Source organism: Canis aureus, chromosome 18 (genome assembly GCF_053574225.1).
Source record: "Canis aureus isolate CA01 chromosome 18, VMU_Caureus_v.1.0, whole genome shotgun sequence".
NCBI classification, from domain to species: domain Eukaryota; kingdom Metazoa; phylum Chordata; class Mammalia; order Carnivora; family Canidae; genus Canis; species Canis aureus.
The window spans coordinates 17831858-17849530 of NC_135628.1; the positions used below are offsets into that span (position 1 = coordinate 17831858).

The 17673-nt window shown below is 48.4% G+C and overlaps 2 protein-coding genes across 17 annotated transcripts in view; one reads left to right on the plus strand and one right to left on the minus strand.

Annotated features, from left to right (window-relative positions):
* The window catches only part of NOD1 (nucleotide binding oligomerization domain containing 1), a 64158-nt gene that overhangs the window by 35748 nt on the left and 10737 nt on the right, over positions 1-17673 (plus strand). For 6 of the 8 annotated variants that reach the window (XR_013356601.1, XR_013356602.1, XM_077856338.1 and 3 more), the window contains 6 exons: positions 635-718; positions 1590-1673; positions 5628-5711; positions 6588-6671; positions 9636-9719; positions 12968-13051. Coding sequence is in view for 6 of the 8 variants with exons in the window: in XM_077856338.1 (XP_077712464.1) it covers positions 635-718; positions 1590-1673; positions 5628-5711; positions 6588-6671; positions 9636-9719; positions 12968-13051 (504 nt within the window). In the remaining 2 variants the exon portion in view is untranslated. The remainder of the gene's footprint in view (positions 1-634; positions 719-1589; positions 1674-5627; positions 5712-6587; positions 6672-9635; positions 9720-12967; positions 13052-17673) is intronic. The other 2 variants (XM_077856340.1, XM_077856341.1) reach the window with 2 other exon arrangements.
* The window catches only part of LOC144288648 (uncharacterized), a 37664-nt gene continuing 35059 nt past the window's right edge, over positions 15069-17673 (minus strand). For all 9 annotated transcript variants that reach the window (XM_077856347.1, XM_077856348.1, XM_077856343.1 and 6 more), the window contains one exon: positions 15069-17273. In XM_077856347.1, the coding sequence (XP_077712473.1) occupies positions 17098-17273 (176 nt within the window). In that variant the 3' untranslated portion in view covers positions 15069-17097. The remainder of the gene's footprint in view (positions 17274-17673) is intronic.

Here is a 17673-nt window from a genome sequence, read left to right on the forward strand (position 1 = left end):
CCGTGCGGAATTGTCCGAATGACCCTGTGGGGCGCTGGGATTCTTGCTCCTTACTACAGACGCAGAAGCAGAAGCCGGGGAAACGGCAGAGCTGGCCCTGAATGTGGCCTGCGAGACCCCGGAGCCCCAAACAGCTCTCCTTGTGTCGTCCCTCTGTCCTTTCAGCCCAGACTTCAGAAATCAGCAGCCAGCACATACCCACTTTAAAAATGAGGGTCAAAAAAATGGGGGTCATTGGCATGCCTTGAGGGGCTCAGGGGTTGAGTGTCTGCCTTTGGCTCAGGGCGTGATCCCGGGGTCCTGGGATCGAGTCCCACATCGGGCTCCCTGCATGGAGCCTGCTTCTCCCTCTGCCTGTGTCTCTGCCTCTCTCTGTGTCTCTCATGAATGAATAAATAAAATTTTAAAAAATTAAAAAAAATAAAAATGGGGGTCATTAAGATGACACTGGGACATGGGGATAAAAGGCACAATGTAAGGAATGTGGGCGGTGACACTGTAAGAACATCCTGTGGTGACAGGTGGGGGCTACACTCCGAATGAACATGGCATAGCTTAGAAGCTTGTGGAGTCACTATGTCGCAAAAAAAAAGGCTGGGAGTCCTAAAGTCTCATGCTGTGCTTTTTCTTGAAGCCTGTACAGCAACCAGATCACGGATGTGGGAGCCAGGTACGTCGCCAGAATCCTGGATGAGTGCAAAGGCCTCACACACCTGAAGTAAGTGGGGTGGGCGTGGCAGGGTACCCTGCAGCCTGTGGTCACCCCTTCATTATTCAGACAGAATAAACGTCACCATAAAGAGCAGTCACCCTAAAGCCTTCTGCTTGCCCCGGGGCCACATTGGTCAAATTAAGAGGCCCGTGTGTGGAAGGTAGGCCTTCAGCCTGGGGAATCACGGCCTGAGGGGGAGGCCAGCCACCTGGGGGAAGCTGGGCATTCCCATTTGACGGATTACTGACGGGCAGAAAGGCCACAGCTCTCCCCCTGTCTAGAAGGCTTCCCCCTCCTACCCCCCAAGGAAGCCCCTCGTGGTCTTCCTTCATTCTGGAGGCTGAGGAGTCCCAGGACCGAGGTGCCGGCCGGTCCGGTGTCTGCTCGGGCTCGGGCTTCTGGTTCGCGGCCGGGGCCTTCCTGCTGCGTCCTGACGCGGTGGAAAAGGAGGCCAGGGAGCGGCTGTGGGGCCTCTTAGGAATCGCGGACCGTAGGGGACAGCTCCAGCCTCGTGGCCTAGTCGCCGCCAGGGCCTCCTGATCCCGTCACCTCAGGGGTCGGATCTCAGCCTGCGGGCTTGGGGGGACTCGGGCATTCGGGCCCAGCACCCGCCTCGTCGCCAGTTCGAGCCCGGCCTCGCCCTGTCACAGGGATGCTCTCCGAAGGCGACAGAGCACGGCGGCAGGGCCGCTCGCAGCTGAAGCGGGGCCCCCGGGCCCTGGGGGGTGCGAGTGAGCGTCTGGGGCGGGTTCCAGAACCCCCGGGAGGGCCGGGGTCGCCGCCCGGGGAGGGGCCTGCTGGCTCCCTCCAGGGCTTCGTGTCCTGCGGGGGCGGGGGGTCCCCTCACGCCGGGGCTGCCCGCCCGCTCTCTCTGCAGGCTGGGGGAGAACAAGATAACGAGCGAAGGGGGAAAGTGCCTCGCCCTGGCCGTGAGGAACAGCAGCTCCATCTTAGAAATCGGGTGAGTAGAGGCGAAGGCGCGTGTGACACGCCCGCCGCCCCGTGTGCCCCGGAGGCCCGGGAACACCTTGTGCAAGAGTCCGGTTTTCTGGCCGCAGCCAACAGAGGGAGCCGTTCCAGCCCGTGTGGCAACTAACTTTCCTCTTGGCGACGTTCGGTATATTCCTCGGGGGCTTTTTTTTCTTTTCTTTTCTTTTTTTTTTTAAAAGATTTTATGTATTTATTCACGAGGGACACACAGGCAGAGACCCAGGCAGGGGGAGAAGCAGGCTCCACGCAGGGAGCCCGACGCGGGACTCGATCCTGGGACCCCGGGATCACAGCCTGAGCCGAGGGCAGACGCTCAACCACTGAGCCACCCAAGTGCCCTGTGGCTTTTTTTTTAAATTCAATTTTTAAAAAAGATTTATTTATTCATGAGACACACACACACACACACACACACACGCAGAGTGGACCCAGGCAGGGGGAGAAGCAGGCTCCATGCAGGGAGCCCAACGCCGGACTTGATCCCAGGTCCCCAGGATCACGCCCTGGGCCGAAGGTGGCACTAAACTGCTGAGCCACGTGGGCTGCCCTCAATTTTTTTTTTTTTTATTGTGGTAAAATCCGTTAACACAGAAGTTACCATCTGAACCATTTGTAGCGGTACAGTTCAGGGACATTAGGCGTCCTCATAGGTGTGCGACCATCACCACCATCTCCAGAACTCTCTTCATCTTGCAAAAAAGCAGCTCTCTACCCATCACACAACAGCTCCCCATCCTCCCTTCCTCCAGCCCCCGCTGCCACCCTTGGACTTCCTGTCCCCAGGGGTTTGACTACCACAGGCGGCTCTTGAAGTGGAGCCACGCGAGGTATTTGGGTCATCGTGCCTGGCTTCCTTCACTCAGCACAGTGTTCTCCTCGAGGTCCACCCATGCCGTAGCTTGTATTGGAATTTCCTTCCTTTTTAAGGCTGAGGAACAGTCCACGGTGTGTATGTGCCATTTATCTGTCCACGGACACTTGGGTGGCTTCCACATTTTAGCTGTCGTGAGTAGGGCTGCCAGGAACGTGGGTGTACAAATACCTCTTTGATTTTTTTTTTCTATATACCCAGAAGTGGAGCTGTAGGATCGGCTGGTAATTCTATTTTTAGGTTTTTGAGGAAGTGTCACAGCAGCTGCACCACGTTATATGCCCACCCACAGTGCACAAGGGTTCCGGATTTTCAGCATCCTTGCCAACACTTGTTATTCTCTGTTCTTTTTTTTTTTTTTTTTAAGATTTATTTATTTATTCATGAGAGACACACACAGGCAGAGACACAGGTAGAGGGAAAAGGAGGCTCCCAGCCGGGACCCCAATGCAGGACTCAATCCCAGGACCCTGGGATCATGACCTGAGCCAAAGGCAAATGCTCAACTGCTGAGCCACCCAGGTGGCCCTACTCTCTGTTCTTTAATAGTAACCATCCTAACGGGTACGAGGTAGTATCTCATTGTGGTTTTGATTCAGGAGGCTTTTTAAACCTTTTTTTTTTTTTTAAAGATTTATTTATTCATGAGAGAGAGAGAGAGAGAGGCAGAGACACAGGCAGAGGGAGAAGCAGGCTCCACGCAGGGAACCTGACGTGGGACTCGATCCCGGGACTCCAGGATCGCGCCCTGGGCCAAAGGCAGCACTAAACCGCTAAGCCACCTGGGCTGCCCTAAACCTTTTTATATTGTTATCATTTTTATCTGATTATAAAACAAACATGATAATTTTATCTGTAAACTAGGAAAAATACAAAAAATCTGAAAATCATCTCAGAAATATTGTCAACATTTGAGGTCAGTTAAGCTTTCTTGCTCTCACACACGGGTGTGTGCAAAATATCCAATATATTTTGAATACAGTAAAGGCCAAGCTATATGTACAGAATTTTATTCTTTTTTTGTTTAATCTCATATCAGGAGTAGAATTTAATGATTCATCACTTACATTCAGCACCCAGTGCTCATCACCAGTGCCCTCCTTAATGCCCATCACCCATCTCGCCCATCCTCCACCCACCTCCCTCCAGCAAAGTTTGCTGTCTGTAGTTAAGAGTATGTTTTATGGTTTGCCTCTCTTTTATCCCCCCATGTTCATCTGTTTTGTTGTTGTTGTTGTTGTTGTTGTTTTTGGTTAAATTCCACTTAAGAGTGAAATCATATGGTATTTGTCTCTCTCTGACTGACATTTCATTTAGCATGATACTCTCTGGCTCCATGATACTCTCTTGCATGATACTCCTCATTGCAAACAGCAAGATTTCATTCTTTTTGATGGCGGAGTAATATTTACATATATATACATACACCACATCTTGTTTCTCCATTCATCAGTCGATGGACATCATTTGGGCTCTCTCCATAGTTTGGCTATTGTTGATAATGCTGCTGTAAACATCGGGGTGCATGTACCCCTTTGAATCTGTATTTTTAAAAAATATTTTATTTACTTATTCATGAGAGATACAGAGAGAGAGGCAGAGACACAGGCAGAGGGAGAAGCAGGCTCCATGCAGGGAGCCCGACGTGGGACTTGATCCCCGGTCTCCGGGATCATGCCCTGGGCCAAAGGCAGACGCTTAACCACTGAGTCACCCAGGTGCCCCTGAATTGTATTTTTATGTCCTTTGGGTAAATACCTAGTGCAATTGCCGGGTGACAGGGTAGCTCTATTTTTTAACTTTTTGGGGACCCTCCACACTGTTTTCCAGAGTGGCTGCACCAGCTTGCATTCCCCCAGCAGTGTAAGAGGTTCCCCTTTCTCTGCATGGGAGTACACATTTATGCAAAACACGGAGAACTCATGGCTGGGCTCCAGCATCCCCGGGAGGGATGGCAGTGGGTCGCTGGTGCGGTGAGAGCACGTTGCCCAGGCGGCCCTGGCTCTGCTGTGTGTGGGCTGGGCAGACAGTGCTCTCAGCCTGTTGAAAACAGCTGTTGCTTGCTGTAGGCCAGGAGCTGTTCTAAGTGCTGTGCATCTATTAACTAACCTAATCCCCACAACTCTAGGGGGAATGTTATTAGTAGCCCCTCTTTTACAGAAAGTAGACTAAGGTCTAAGACGTTATGTGATTCACCAGAGTGAATCTTAAATCCAGATAAAAATCCAGTTAAAGAGACACTTGGGTGGCTCAGCGGTTGAGCACCTGCCTTTGGCTCAGGGTGTGATCCTAGAGTCCCAGGATCGAGTCCCACATCGGGCTCCCTGCATGGAGCCTGTTTCTCCTCCCTCTGCCTATGTCTCTGCCTCTCCCTCTGTCTCTCATGAATAAATAAAATCTTAAAAAAAAATTCCAGTTAAAACAGGAGGCCAGCCTCCTCCTGCCAGAGCTTCACAAGTCATCTGCTGTGGGGAGGGAGGGTGTGGGGCTGCATCACTGCAGCTCCCCGCCGAGACCCCCAGACTGCAACAATGCACCAGCCCATGAGAGTAGGGTCCTCTTCACCTAAAAGCAGCATTGCTGGGGAGATTCCTGAGGGTGCTTCCTGATATTTGCTTCTTGGAAGACCCACTGTGTCCTCATGAATGTCTCAGACCCTTGCAGAGAGTCAGATGGACACTGGCAGTCTGCACCTCCGCAGGCCTCCTGTTTAGGCTGCTGCCAACCTGCATCCTCGGTGGGGGCATTTCTTGGACCATCGTGAGCTCAGGCCCTCTGACAGCGCTCCGAAAGCCCAGGGTATCTCAGCCTCTGTGCAGCCACCTGCTGGGCTTCTGTTCACAAGCCTTTTTGCTACCCTTACCCCACCTTTCCCTTTGAATTTGGAACCTAGAGCAGCTTCATGAAGGGCCTGGTCTGGGAATAGTAGTCCAGGCCAGAGCTCCAGGGACAGAGCAGAGACCCCTGCCCATGAGTGCAGCGCCAAGCATGGCCACCAGCAGAAAGGAAGGGGTGGGCACGAGCTAACGTTCACCATCTTGCCTCTATCCTCAGGATGTGGGGTAACAGAATCGGCGATGAAGGAGCAAAGGCCTTTGCAGAGGCTCTGAGGAACCACCCCAGTCTGACCAACCTCAGGTAACTGCTGCCTTCTGAGACCTGCTGTCACCGGGGCCCAACCTGGTCACTCCGTGGGCCTCTTGGTTTGCCGGGGGAAGAGAGCGGTTGGCTTTCACAGTGGAGAAGGGGTGTGTGCGTGTGATTTTTCTTTTGTAAGCAGTTTTATTGATATATAAGAGGCCTACGTCAAAGTACATTACTGTTCGGCTCGGCCACTTGCCATATGTACACACCAACATAACCACCACCCGGACCCAGATGTAGGACTTTGCCAGCATCTCAGTGGTCTCCCCAGGCCCCTTGGGAGTAGGGAAGTGGGGAGTCCAGATAAAACCGAAAGGGATGCTGGCCCTTCCTCACTCACAGGATGATGCTGAGAAGGAAGGGGAACCTTCATCTCTGTAGAGACCTACTCCTCCCTGGCTGCCTCTTAGGCCTCTGGCCAAATCTCAGAGCCTCGGGTGTCTCCTGTTGCCTGGGTTCTTCCTAACACTGAAAAAGAATCCAAGACAGTGGAGGCAATAGCAGAGTTTCTTCTTCATGAGAACAGAGGGCACCTCTCCAGGTCTCATTGCCGGACACCTTGAAAATGTCAGCCACCTAAAGTGGAGCCCTCGTAGCCCCTGATTGGCCTGTGACATTGGCCTGATGTTCGCTTCCTGTCTGGCCTCCCCTTGAGTGGTCTTGTGCCTGTCCTCATGCTCGGAGCGTGGGCTCTGGAGCAACCAAGCTGGAGTGGCTGCTGGCAAGGCTGAGTACTTCTGCTTCCTGCCTCATGTCAGCCTGGGCAGGCCCCGCCTCCAGGTGGCACCTTCTGGGTGCTTCGGTGGCTGAAGCCAAAGCCAAATGTAGACGTGTCTCTAAAATACTGACCCCAGGTGTTTTCCTTCCTAGTCTTGCATTCAACGGCATCTCCACAGAAGGAGGAAAGAGCCTCGCGCAGGCCCTGCAGCGGAACACCTCTCTGAGAATATTCTGGTAATAACCAGAGTCCTTTTGAAAAGCTGGGTCTTGGGGATTATTCCAAAGACCGCATCTTCACTGGATGTGCAATCTTCCCTGAAAAGCCTGGAATCTTAACTGAAAAGCTGACTTTTAACTGAAAAGGCTTTTTCTTCAGTGTCAAGTTGGTAATTTAATTTCCTCCTAGATAAGAAAACAGCCATTTCTAGAAGCACAAACAGGTACCGAAGGGGGAAGTGTGTCCCAGGGGTATGATGTTTGACCTTAGCCGCCTTTGCCAACCCAGGCCTCAGGGAAACCTGAAGGTTGGTGGCTCTATCTGGATTATCCTCAGAACACCTTCCGAGATGCCTTGTAGAGCCCAACTTCAGTGCCCTCGGCTCACGCTTTTCTCCCTTCTCCTCCTGAGCTGCCTTTCTCCCCAGGCACCATCTGGTCCAGCTCACCGGCCACCCGAAGCCCACGTTCCTCACCCCTCCCTGTCCTCTAGGGGTACTAATTTAGTATATGTTGCCCTCTGACAGTGCTTTTGTTGTTGTTGTTGTTTTTGTCATCTACTCTATTTTATTTATTTGAACTTTTATTTACTTGCTTGTATCATAAATTCCTTATGGGTAAGGAAATTATTTTAGGGCTCAGGGCACGTGAGGTATCAGCTGACTTAGTTAATATATAACACCATCATTTTGAGAATTCTCTTATTAGATGGGCTGGCCAGTAAATGGATTTTTAATTCTTTCCCTCTAAAAAATGTTTTTAAAAATATTTTGAAATATTAAAAAAAAGGGACGCCTGGGTGACTCATCAGTTGAGCATCTGCCTTTGGCTCAGGGCATGATCCCTGGATTCCAGGATCAAGTCCCACATCGGGCTTCCTGCATGGAGCCTGCTTCTCCCTCTGCCTGTGTCTCTGCCTCTCTCTCTGTGTCTCTCATGAATAAATAAATAAAATCTTTAAAAAAAAAAACTAAGGAAGTTCAAAAAGTAGGAAGTACAGTACTTCCTCCTTCATGTTTTCCAGATATAACCTTTTTCTTCTAGCCTTTGAATGTATATTCTAGCCCTCTAATATTTGAATGTATATTCATATATGTCCCTTTTCTTACAAAATAGAGTAGCATTTAGCAGGTGGCTTTTAAAAAATATCTTAAGGGGTGTCTGGGTAGCTCGATTGGTTAAGCATCTGACTCTTGATTTTGGCTCAGGTCCTGATCTCAGGGTTGAGAGATTGAGCCACACATGAGGGGCTCCACACTTAGGTGTACAATCTGCTCAAGATTCTCTCTTTCTCCCTCCCTCTGTCCCTCACCTCTACGTGCACTCTGTAAAATAAATAAATCTTTTTTCTTAATAAATCTTAAAAAGAAAATCTTAACCATATATTGTCCACATTTTACATATCCTTTTATATCAGGGTTTCTCGGTCCTACCTACCACTGTTGACAGTTTGGTCCAAATCATTCTTGTGAGGGGCTGTCTTGTTCCTTATAGGATGTTTAGCAGAATCCTGGGCATCAGCCCCTAGATACCAGCAGTAGCCTCCACCTGTGATGATCAAAATGTCTCCAGATGTTGACAAATATCCCCTAGAGGGAAAAGCACCCAGTTGAGAGCTACACTCTACATGGATGGTAATAATGTTAGCACCCAGCATTTCTCGAGTGCTGACTGTACACCAGGCATTATTCTTGGCCTTTTACTTTTTTTTTTTTTTTTTAAGAGAGATGAAGTGGTAGTGGGGGCCAGGCAGAGGGAGAGGAAGAGAGAGAATCTTAAGCAGGCCTCATGCTCAGTGCATAGCCTGACACGGGGCTCAATCTCACAACTCTGAGCTCATGACCTGAGAGAAATCAAGAGTCAGATGCTTAACCGACTGAGCCACCCAGGCGCCCCTATTCTCAGCCTCTTGTATGTCTTAACTCACCCTCACAGCCACCCCATAATGTCTGTACTGTGACTGTTCATCCTTATTTTTCTTGTGAGAAAACTCAGGCCCGGAGAAGTTAAAACACCTGCCCGAAGTTGTCCTGCTAGCAAGTGACACGCACATGGCATGTCTGGCTCCAGGGTCCTCTCATCTATCGTGTTCTTTTGCCTGATTCTCTCTACCCCTCATTCCCTCTAAAGGCTGCACAACGTCCCACTGAATGGATGTTTGCAGTTTATTTCCCTAGAAGCCTCTACTGCTATTTACTCGGGCTCACATACATTACAGCGGATAACACTGCCATCGATACTGCATGTACAGATCCTGGTGTGCACATCTTTGCACAGTGTAGGGTCAGTTTCCAGAAGCGCCATTGTTGGCTCAAAGTAGAACACATTTAAAATTATCTTCAGATAGATGCTACCAAATTGCCCTTTGAGGAATGATTTTTTTAACGTTCTATTTCATTCTCCTTCCTAATTTATTTTTCCATCCATTGGCACGACAAAGTCCAATCCTATTTATATCTGGGAACTTCTAGTTCTCTGTGCTTTATCCAGACCACTTTTGGTTTTAAGAACAATCGAGAGACTTCCTGAACTTTGAGTCACTGAACTTGGGTCCTTCACAATGGGCTTCAGAGCAAAGCATTGAGCACATTTTAACATGTAGTTGACAAGCTTTTCTAGGTTTTCATATGACTGACTTTGGTAACAGGCTGTCAGGAGTGTTCAAGGGACCTTGGGGGCTGGAGGAAGCCTGGGAAGCAGGTGTTGGGATCTGAGGCCCCAGGAAAGATGGGGAGGAGAAGCAAGTGCTCCTCTATAGCAGGACTAAGAAATATGAGCTTGGGTACAGGATTGCACTGGAAATGAATCACCCTTTATTGTCTATGGGGCTCAGAGGCTGAGCCAGGGACCTGGCTGTTTGCTTAGTTCAGCAAGTGATTAGCAGCCTAAGCTGGAAAGATCTGGGCTGGGATCCCACTTCTGAGAACTCATTTAAAAATGTGTGCCAGGTAGGTCTCTCCTGAGTAAACACTTCTTTTCTAGGCTCACCAAAAATGAACTTGATGATGAAGTGGCAGAGAGCTTGGCAGAGATGTTGAAAGTCAACCAGACGTTGAAACATTTGTGGTAAGTCAGAGAACCTCAGAATTTCAGGTTGTGCTACTTTCAAAAAAATTTTTTTTGAGATGAGGCACCTGGCTGGCTCATTCGGTGGAACATGTGACTCTTGATCTTGGGGCTGTGAGTTCAGGCCTCACGTTGGGTGTAGAGATCACTTAAAAAAAAATCTTAAAAAATAAAATGCACAAGTCAGTTGTTCTTAGTATTTCACAAGGTTGCACAACCATTCCCTCCATCTAATTGTAGATGGTTTTACCTCCCCGCCACTCCCAACCAGAAGAGACCAGTATGCATTAAGCAGTGCCTCCCTGTCTTTCTGCCCCCACCCCAGATCTACTTTTTATCTCTATGGATTTGCCTTTTCTGGGCATTTCATGGAAATGGAATCCTACAACATGTGATTTTTTGTCCATGTTCTTTCACTAGCATGAGTTTTCAAGGTTCATCTACACTATAGCCCATGTCAGAACCTCATTGCTGTGTGGCTGATGTTCCGCTGTACAGATAGGCCACATTTTGTCCATTCGTCGGTTGGTAGACATTGGGGTTGCATCTACTTTTTTGACTGTTGTGAATAATGCTACCATGAACGTTCCCGTGCATGTCTGTGTGTGCACATGTTTTCATTTCTCTTGGGTATAAACTTAGGACTAGAACTGCTGGGTCATATGGCCACTCTGGATGCAACTTTTTGAGGAACCACTGAAGTATTTTCCAAAGTGGCTGCTCTACTTTACATTCCCGCCGGTAATGTGGGAAGACTCCCACTTCTCCACATGCTCACCAACAACAGTCGTCATTGTCCATTTTTTGAATCTTGTCACTCTAGTGGGTGTGAAGTGGTATCTCATTGTGGTTTTGATCTGCATTTCCCTGGTTCCCACTAACATTGGGCATCTCTTCGTGTGCCTATTTTCTTAGGATTTTGTTTGAGAGATAGCATGAGAGGAGGGAGGGGCAGAGAGAAAGGAACAAGTGGACTCCTCGCTGAGCAGGGAGCCCAATTTGAAGCTCCATCCCAGGACCCTGGGATCATGACTTGAGCCGAAGGCAGACACTTAACCTACTGAGTCACCCAGGTGCCCCTCCTGTGCCTATTGGCCTTTGTGTATCTTTAAAGAAATGTCTCCACATCCTTCCCCCAAATTTAATTTAAATTTGAATAAATTTATTTGCATTTTTATTGCTGAGCTGTTAGAGCTCTTTCTATATTCTGGGTACTAGACGCTTACTAGATAGACTATTTGCAAATATTTCCACTGTGGGGATTTTCACTTTTCTTGGTAGTGATCTTTGAAGCACAAAAGTTTTTAATTTTGATGGAAGTCCAATTTGCTTTTTTCTCTGGTGTTTGTGCTTTAAGTGTCTTACTAAGAAACTGTTGCCTAATCCAAGGTCACAAAGATTTACACCTAAGTTTTCCTTTAAGTGTTACAGTTTTGCTCTTGCATTGAGGTCTTTGATCCTAAATGTTAATTTCTGGAGTCAGTTGTTGTGTGTGGCATGAGGCCTAAGGTCCAAACTGATTCTTTGGCGTGTGGCTCTCCAGCTGTCCTAGTACCTCTTGTTGAAAAGCCTATCTTTCCCTTTTAAATGGCCCTGACACATTTGCCAAAAATCAATAGACCGTAAATGTATGGGTGTATTTCTGGACTTTCTATTCTAGTTCATCGATCCATTTGTTTATCCTTGTGCCAGGATCACACTGTCTTCATTAATTCTATGTAGCAAGTTTTGAAATCAGGAAGTGGGAAGTCGCCCAACTTTTGTCCTTTCTCCAGATCGTTTGGGCTATTCCAGGTCCCTTGTATTTCCATATGAATTTTAGCTTGCCTTGTCAGTTTCTGTAAAACAGCCAGACTCTGCTTTTACATGTTTTTATTTTTTTAAGATTATTTATTTATTCACGAGAGACAGGGAGGCTGAGACACAGGCAGAGGGAGAAGCAGGCTCCAGGCAGGGAGCCCGACATGGGACTCGATCCCGGGACTCCAGGATCACGCCCTGGGCCGAAGGCGGCACTAAACTACTGAGCCACCCAAGCTGCCCCTTTACGTATGTTTTGTTGTAGTTTTTCTGGCCTGTAGATTGTCTTTTATCTCCTTTCCTTGGTGCTATGCCAGCCTCTGCGGGCAGCCCAGAGCTAGAACGGGGTTGGAGAGCGAGTCTTGGCTGCTCCGTGCGTGCACAGACCACACTGGCTCTTGTGAAGAAGGCCTCAAGGGACATGTGTGCCTGAGCACTGCCACACTTTGGGGCCCTCTTGCTACCCAGTCTCTTGCCGGGTCTTGGCTGGAAGCAGCTCTCCCAGCAAACTGTAGGTGGTGCCAGTGCTAGCAGCCATGGAGGTGATTAGAACACAGCAGTTTAGCCAAATGCACGGGTCTGTGTCCACTTGCAGGTTCTACCTTTGGTCCTTTTGCAAAAATGTGCAAGTTACATTGTGGTCGTACTTTCCAGGGCCACTGAGGGTTTCTTAGGGCCAAGTCCAGCAGTAGCTTTATTCTACAGATGGCCAGGAATGAGGAGTGGGTCTGTGATGAAATAGAGACCCACGCTGCCTTGGCAGCGTGTTCTTGGTTGGGTTGGAAGCACAGCTGCCCCGGGGGGCACTTGAGAAACTGCTGGGGCTCCTTAACGATATCAGAAACCTTTGTTTCATTTGGATCACTGCTACCTGACATAATAGGGTGCACTCTTGGAGGCCCCATTATTGGTGCTTTCCTGCTGGGACCCGTGAGTGGCAGCAGGATGATCCTCCCTTCCCTCCCCCGCCAGATGTTGGAGAGGACATGGTGCGTTCTTAGAAGCCTTCATTTCCCCCAAAGAAGTGAATGGCCAGTTGGCCGCCTCTTTGAAAACTGCCTTGCCTTCCCCAGCCAGCTGGAAGGAGCCGCCTGTCTCCTGGGTATTTCCTAGAATTTGTTGTTCAGGCTGGAGGCCTCCAAACGTTTTTGACTAGGCACCTCTGCAGCGAAAAATGCCAGTGTGCACCCTGAAATGTGTTCACGTATTAAGTTATCTTCATATAAATGCACAGATACATTGTTTACTCTTAAAAAAAAATTAAACATTTTTAAGGATGCTCTTTATTCTCGTAGATCTGATCTAGACCGTCTTAGCCAGATTAAAGCCACGCGGACACAGTTCTTCCCCTGACCGTGTCTCATTCCCATCATCCCTCACAGCTCCCTCATGGAAGAGGCAATTAGTCCAGGATTATGTATCTGCTCCAAGATATGTTCTTCTTTCAGGCTTATCCAGAACCAGATCACAGCCAAGGGGATTGCCCAGCTGGCGGATGCCTTACAGAAGAACACTGGCATAACGGAGATTTGGTAAGACACATCCACCGCTCGTCATAATGGTAACATTGCGTACGTACTCAGCACCACTGTGTGCCAGGCACAATGTAGAGCCCTTTGCACTTACCCCTCATCTTTCCCATCATCTTGTCCAGTAGCTGGTATTATTTCCATTTCACAGATATAAAAACTGAGGCCCAGTGCAGTGAAGTAAAACTTGCCCAAGGTACCACCTAAGAGGAGAACTGGAATCTGGTCCAGACTGGCTGACTCTGGTCAGTGCTCTCATCCCAGGCCACCTATCCTCATCCACCTTCCTGGGGTTGCATGGGGCAGGCAGCCCAGGAAAGGGATTCCCACTGGAAGCGAATCACTTGGGGACTCATGAGGCTGAGAGATGGATGTGCTAGCTGGAGTTTGGGGCCCGTTCTTCTCATTTTCTGGGCTCCCCGGGCTTGAGGAGATACTTCCATGCTGGATTTGAGCTGACCTGTGCCCAGCAGGTTCCCGAGTGCCCTGGGGTTTGTGCTGCACCTCAGGCTGAGACAGCCCCGCAGAGTGATGTGTGGAGGACCTGGCAGGGGGCAGAGCCAGACCTCCCTTGAGGACACAGACCAGGAGGGAGAGTTCACGCTCTCTCGTGGTGGCTTGTCTGAGACCCAGGGGGCAGCCTATGAACTCAAATCCTCAGCTCAGGGGGTAGTGACTCATTAACTACTTTATTTCTTCATCACTGGGGGGAACTTCCAAGCCAAAAGAAAGAAAAAAAGTAAGTCGAGATACAGCTCCTTGACCTTGGCTCCCACAACAGTGTTTGATGAACTTTGCTTAGGGACTTGTTAGCGGATCTGGAAAGGAGTTTGGTGGGTTGCAACCAGCATCATTTAAAAAAAAAAACAAGCTTGTACAGAATACCAGAAAGCGCTGTGTACAGCATGAAGTGGTATTTTTAATCCCATTTCGGAATTATAATATAGGTATGCCTGTATGCACAGATGCTGGTTCACGATGCAAAATGTAATTCTTATTTGGGTGGTGGTTGAAAAAGACATCTGGAAAACTCTTAGAGAAGGCCCAGCTCTGAGGAGTCAGGGAGGTGCTGTGGCCTGTGTGCCTGGGAGGCCATACCCACTCCTCAGTCCAGAGAGCAAATGGAACTTGAATTTGCATTCATCTCCAGCCCCCCTCCTGCCTGTGGTCCCCTCCCTAGAAGCCCTACGTGTGTCCTGCTGCTTCTGTTGTTGCAGGACAGCGGGCTGAGGGGGAGGAGGCAGGCCAGGCTGCAGAAGTTTGCAGACAGTGGTTGGCCTCAACCTTTCTCGAAGGTGCTTAGGACAGCTGCAAGGATACACAGCTGCTTTACTGAACTCTGCTGAGCTTGAAAATGTGCCTTTGCTGCCTCTGACGGACCACAGTTCCTACACAAGGAACTGTGTGTGCAGGGCCAGGTGTCCTTAGCTGCAAACTGTGCTACACTCAGGGCCCGAAGGAGGCACTTTGTGTGTGTTTGGAGGCAGGGGGGTTGGGAGGGTTGGGAGGTGTGGATTCAGAGAGCAGGCAAGAGGGAGGGCTCAGGTGCTGGCCTGGGGGCTGCTTCACCTCAGTCCCTGGCTGGCCCCACGTGTGTAGGCTTCATGGAACTGGGCTCCGTAAAGTCCTGTCCAGGGCCGTGGGAGCGAGGGAGCCGCTCCGTCCACAGGCACCAGCGGCACAGCCACTCGTTTGTGCTGACATCTCCTTGCCCTTGTCCCAAAGAACTTGCAGTCTGAAGTCCGGCTGTGAATTCTCCTTTAAAGACAGGAGGTCAGGTGTTTCAGGACTTGACGGTGCACAGCATTTATCACACATACTTATCCTGTGAGGCTGCTGCTCCAGACTATGAGGTCTTTGAGGTTGGGGCCTCGGTCACATTGTTAAAAAAAAAAAAAATTCAACTGAGTACATTTGAAGGTCTAATTGGATTCATTAAACAATTCATGAGTTGGGCAGCATTCCATCTAGCAAGTACAGGTGAGCTCTGCTGAGCCGAACAAAAGAAAGGTTCTTCAAGTCAGAGGGTATAAAGAAAGACGAATTTATTAGCAGAGAATCCATTGTTTTATGCAAGGTTACTCTCCTAAGGGGAGCTAAAGGGGCCTCTTAGGAAATTTCCTAGCATTGACTAAGAAATTCTAGGTTGACTGATTAGAGGTTACAGTGATTCCTGGCGTGTTAAAATTTAGGATAGGTACTAAGTTTTGGTTTACTGATTTGGGGCCTTAACTAAGTGATGCCATTTTGGGCCTGTGCATGTAGCTCCCTTCTGACCAGACTGTCCGCTTGAGAGGTGTGATCAAAACAAATTTTTTTTTTTTTTTGGTGTGATCAAAATTTAAGGCATTAGTGCCACTCTCTGCTACTGCTCTGTAGTTCTCACAGCTTTGGTTGATCTTTGGCCTTCTCAGGTCATGATGCTTTAGCTTTCTCTCTCTGATATCCACAGGTTACAACTTCAGATTTATATTCTTTTGCATTTTTAGTATTTTATTTTTATTAATTTGAGAGAGAGAGAGAGAGAGAGAGCACAAGTGGGGAGGTGGGGAAGTGGAGAAAGAGGGAGAGGGAGAAGCAGACCCCCTGCAGAGCACAGGGACCCTGACATGGGGCTCAATCCCAGGACTCCAGAGATTGTGACCAGAGTCAAAGGCAGACACTTAAACGACTGAGCCACTCAGGCACCCCAGATTTATATTCTTTTAAGTCGGTTGTTCTCTTTGTACCTTTTTTGTTGGTCCAGTCTGAGGGAGACCATTTGCTTGGTGGTCAGGGGCTGCAAACACGCATTTAAAATCTTTGAGAGAATATAATACACCAGGGAGATTATTATGATTACGATAAGCAAGATAATTCCCAATGTTTGCAGGATACGTTGAAGCCATGGTCTCCAGTCCAGTCAAAATCAAATATATCAAAGACCCCATGGATGGAGTCATTTTTTTAAGGCAAATGGCTTGTTTTGTGATTTGATGTAACTGAGTTTCAACTTTCCCAGAAGGGCTAATCCAGGTGTAGCAGGCGGTATTGGCTATAGCAGGCACCTCCTTGCTCAGCTGAAAGATGGTCAAGGGCTATTCTGTGATCGTGAACAACCTTGGCCAGAGAGTCTAAGGATCTTTGTTGGGCAGTTCTTGCTTTAGTGGCGATTCAGCAGAAATTTGAAGAATTAAGAAGCTCCTGATCGTAGCTTCATTTATATTTATCCCTGGGAGTAGGGATCTGCCAAAAGGGGAGTCCTGAATCAAGAAAGCCTCCTGGTAGTTCCCTTCTAACTCACAATGTAAAATCACAAGAGCCGACCAACGATAAAAGTTAGATTTCCTCCTCGCCTGAAATAAAAGGTTGCTCTCAAGTCCAGAGTTGCCCCCTGAGCATGGCCTGGGAGGTAGTAAAGATAAGGCTGTTATCTCTCCAACCTAGTGCCTGAGTGAAGAGAAGGAAGAGAGGAGAACAGGTGTCACGTTCATGCCAGGGTAAAGTCTTATCCGGTGCATGAGCAGAAGCAATCTACCTTGGTGGCGGCTGTTTCTCTCCCTGGTCAGTACTGCTAGGTCTCCAGCATCAGTACAGGGACCAGGGCTCCGGCAGAGCCTTCTTCAGCCATGTGACGGGTACTCAAGGCTCAGTACCTTCTACTTGTGCATCAGTGTCACTGGTCAGGTCCTGAGAGCTGTCTTTCTCTGGTGATGTTGCCCGAATAGCTGATCGCTTCCAGGCTCTAGACTGTGACCAACAGGACTCTTTGTTTTTGTTTTTAAATTTATTTATTCATGAGAGAGGCAGAGACACAAATTTTTTTTTTTTTTTAATTTCCCACAGGGAGGGCAAAGTGTTGTGGGAGGGTGAGGCTCATGCAATAACCAGACTATTGGTGACTGGTACCAAGAGCAGGTGTTCAAAGGGTCCAGAGCAGGGAGGTCAGAGGCCTCTGGGGAAAACAAAACAGCTTTTTCAGGATTAGGGACTTGATCAGTCAGACATTAGTGGGGAAACTTCTATAAAGTTGCAAAAAGAGTCTTTCAGCAGTGTCTATATAATTTGAGTCATCTTGAATGCACTGTGATGGGTACAGGAAGGCCAAAACCAAAAACAGAGTTTGTCAAGGAGCAAGGAAGAACGAAGTGTCCATCCAACTTTAATTTCTCTGGTTCTGGAGCAGATCTTTGCCATATTTTAAGGACGCCAGGATGGCAAAAGTCTGGCAATGAGAGGCCATTTTCTGCGGAAGGAGAAGGAGAATGGAGTTAGTACACGTCTTTATAGATTCTGTTGTCTTGCACCAAAGTCACCTTGACCACACATTCAAATTTCTTTCCAGCGATTTCTTTTCTAAAAACTTACTAGAACTTTCTCTTTTTTACATTTAGATTTTGTCCTTTCTTTTCCATCTAAGGTGTATTTCTCTTTTTCCTATTTTTTCTTACCAAAAAAACACACAACCTTCTTTCCTTTCATACAGAGTTGTTTCTCTTATTATTTCCAGTAACCTTAATTATATTTATTAGAATTTTTTTTTAAGTTTTATTTATTGGAGGCAGCCCAGGTGGCTCAGTGGTTTAGCGCTGCCTTCGGCCCAGGGTGTGACCCTGGAGTCCCATGATCGAGTCCCGCGTCGGGCT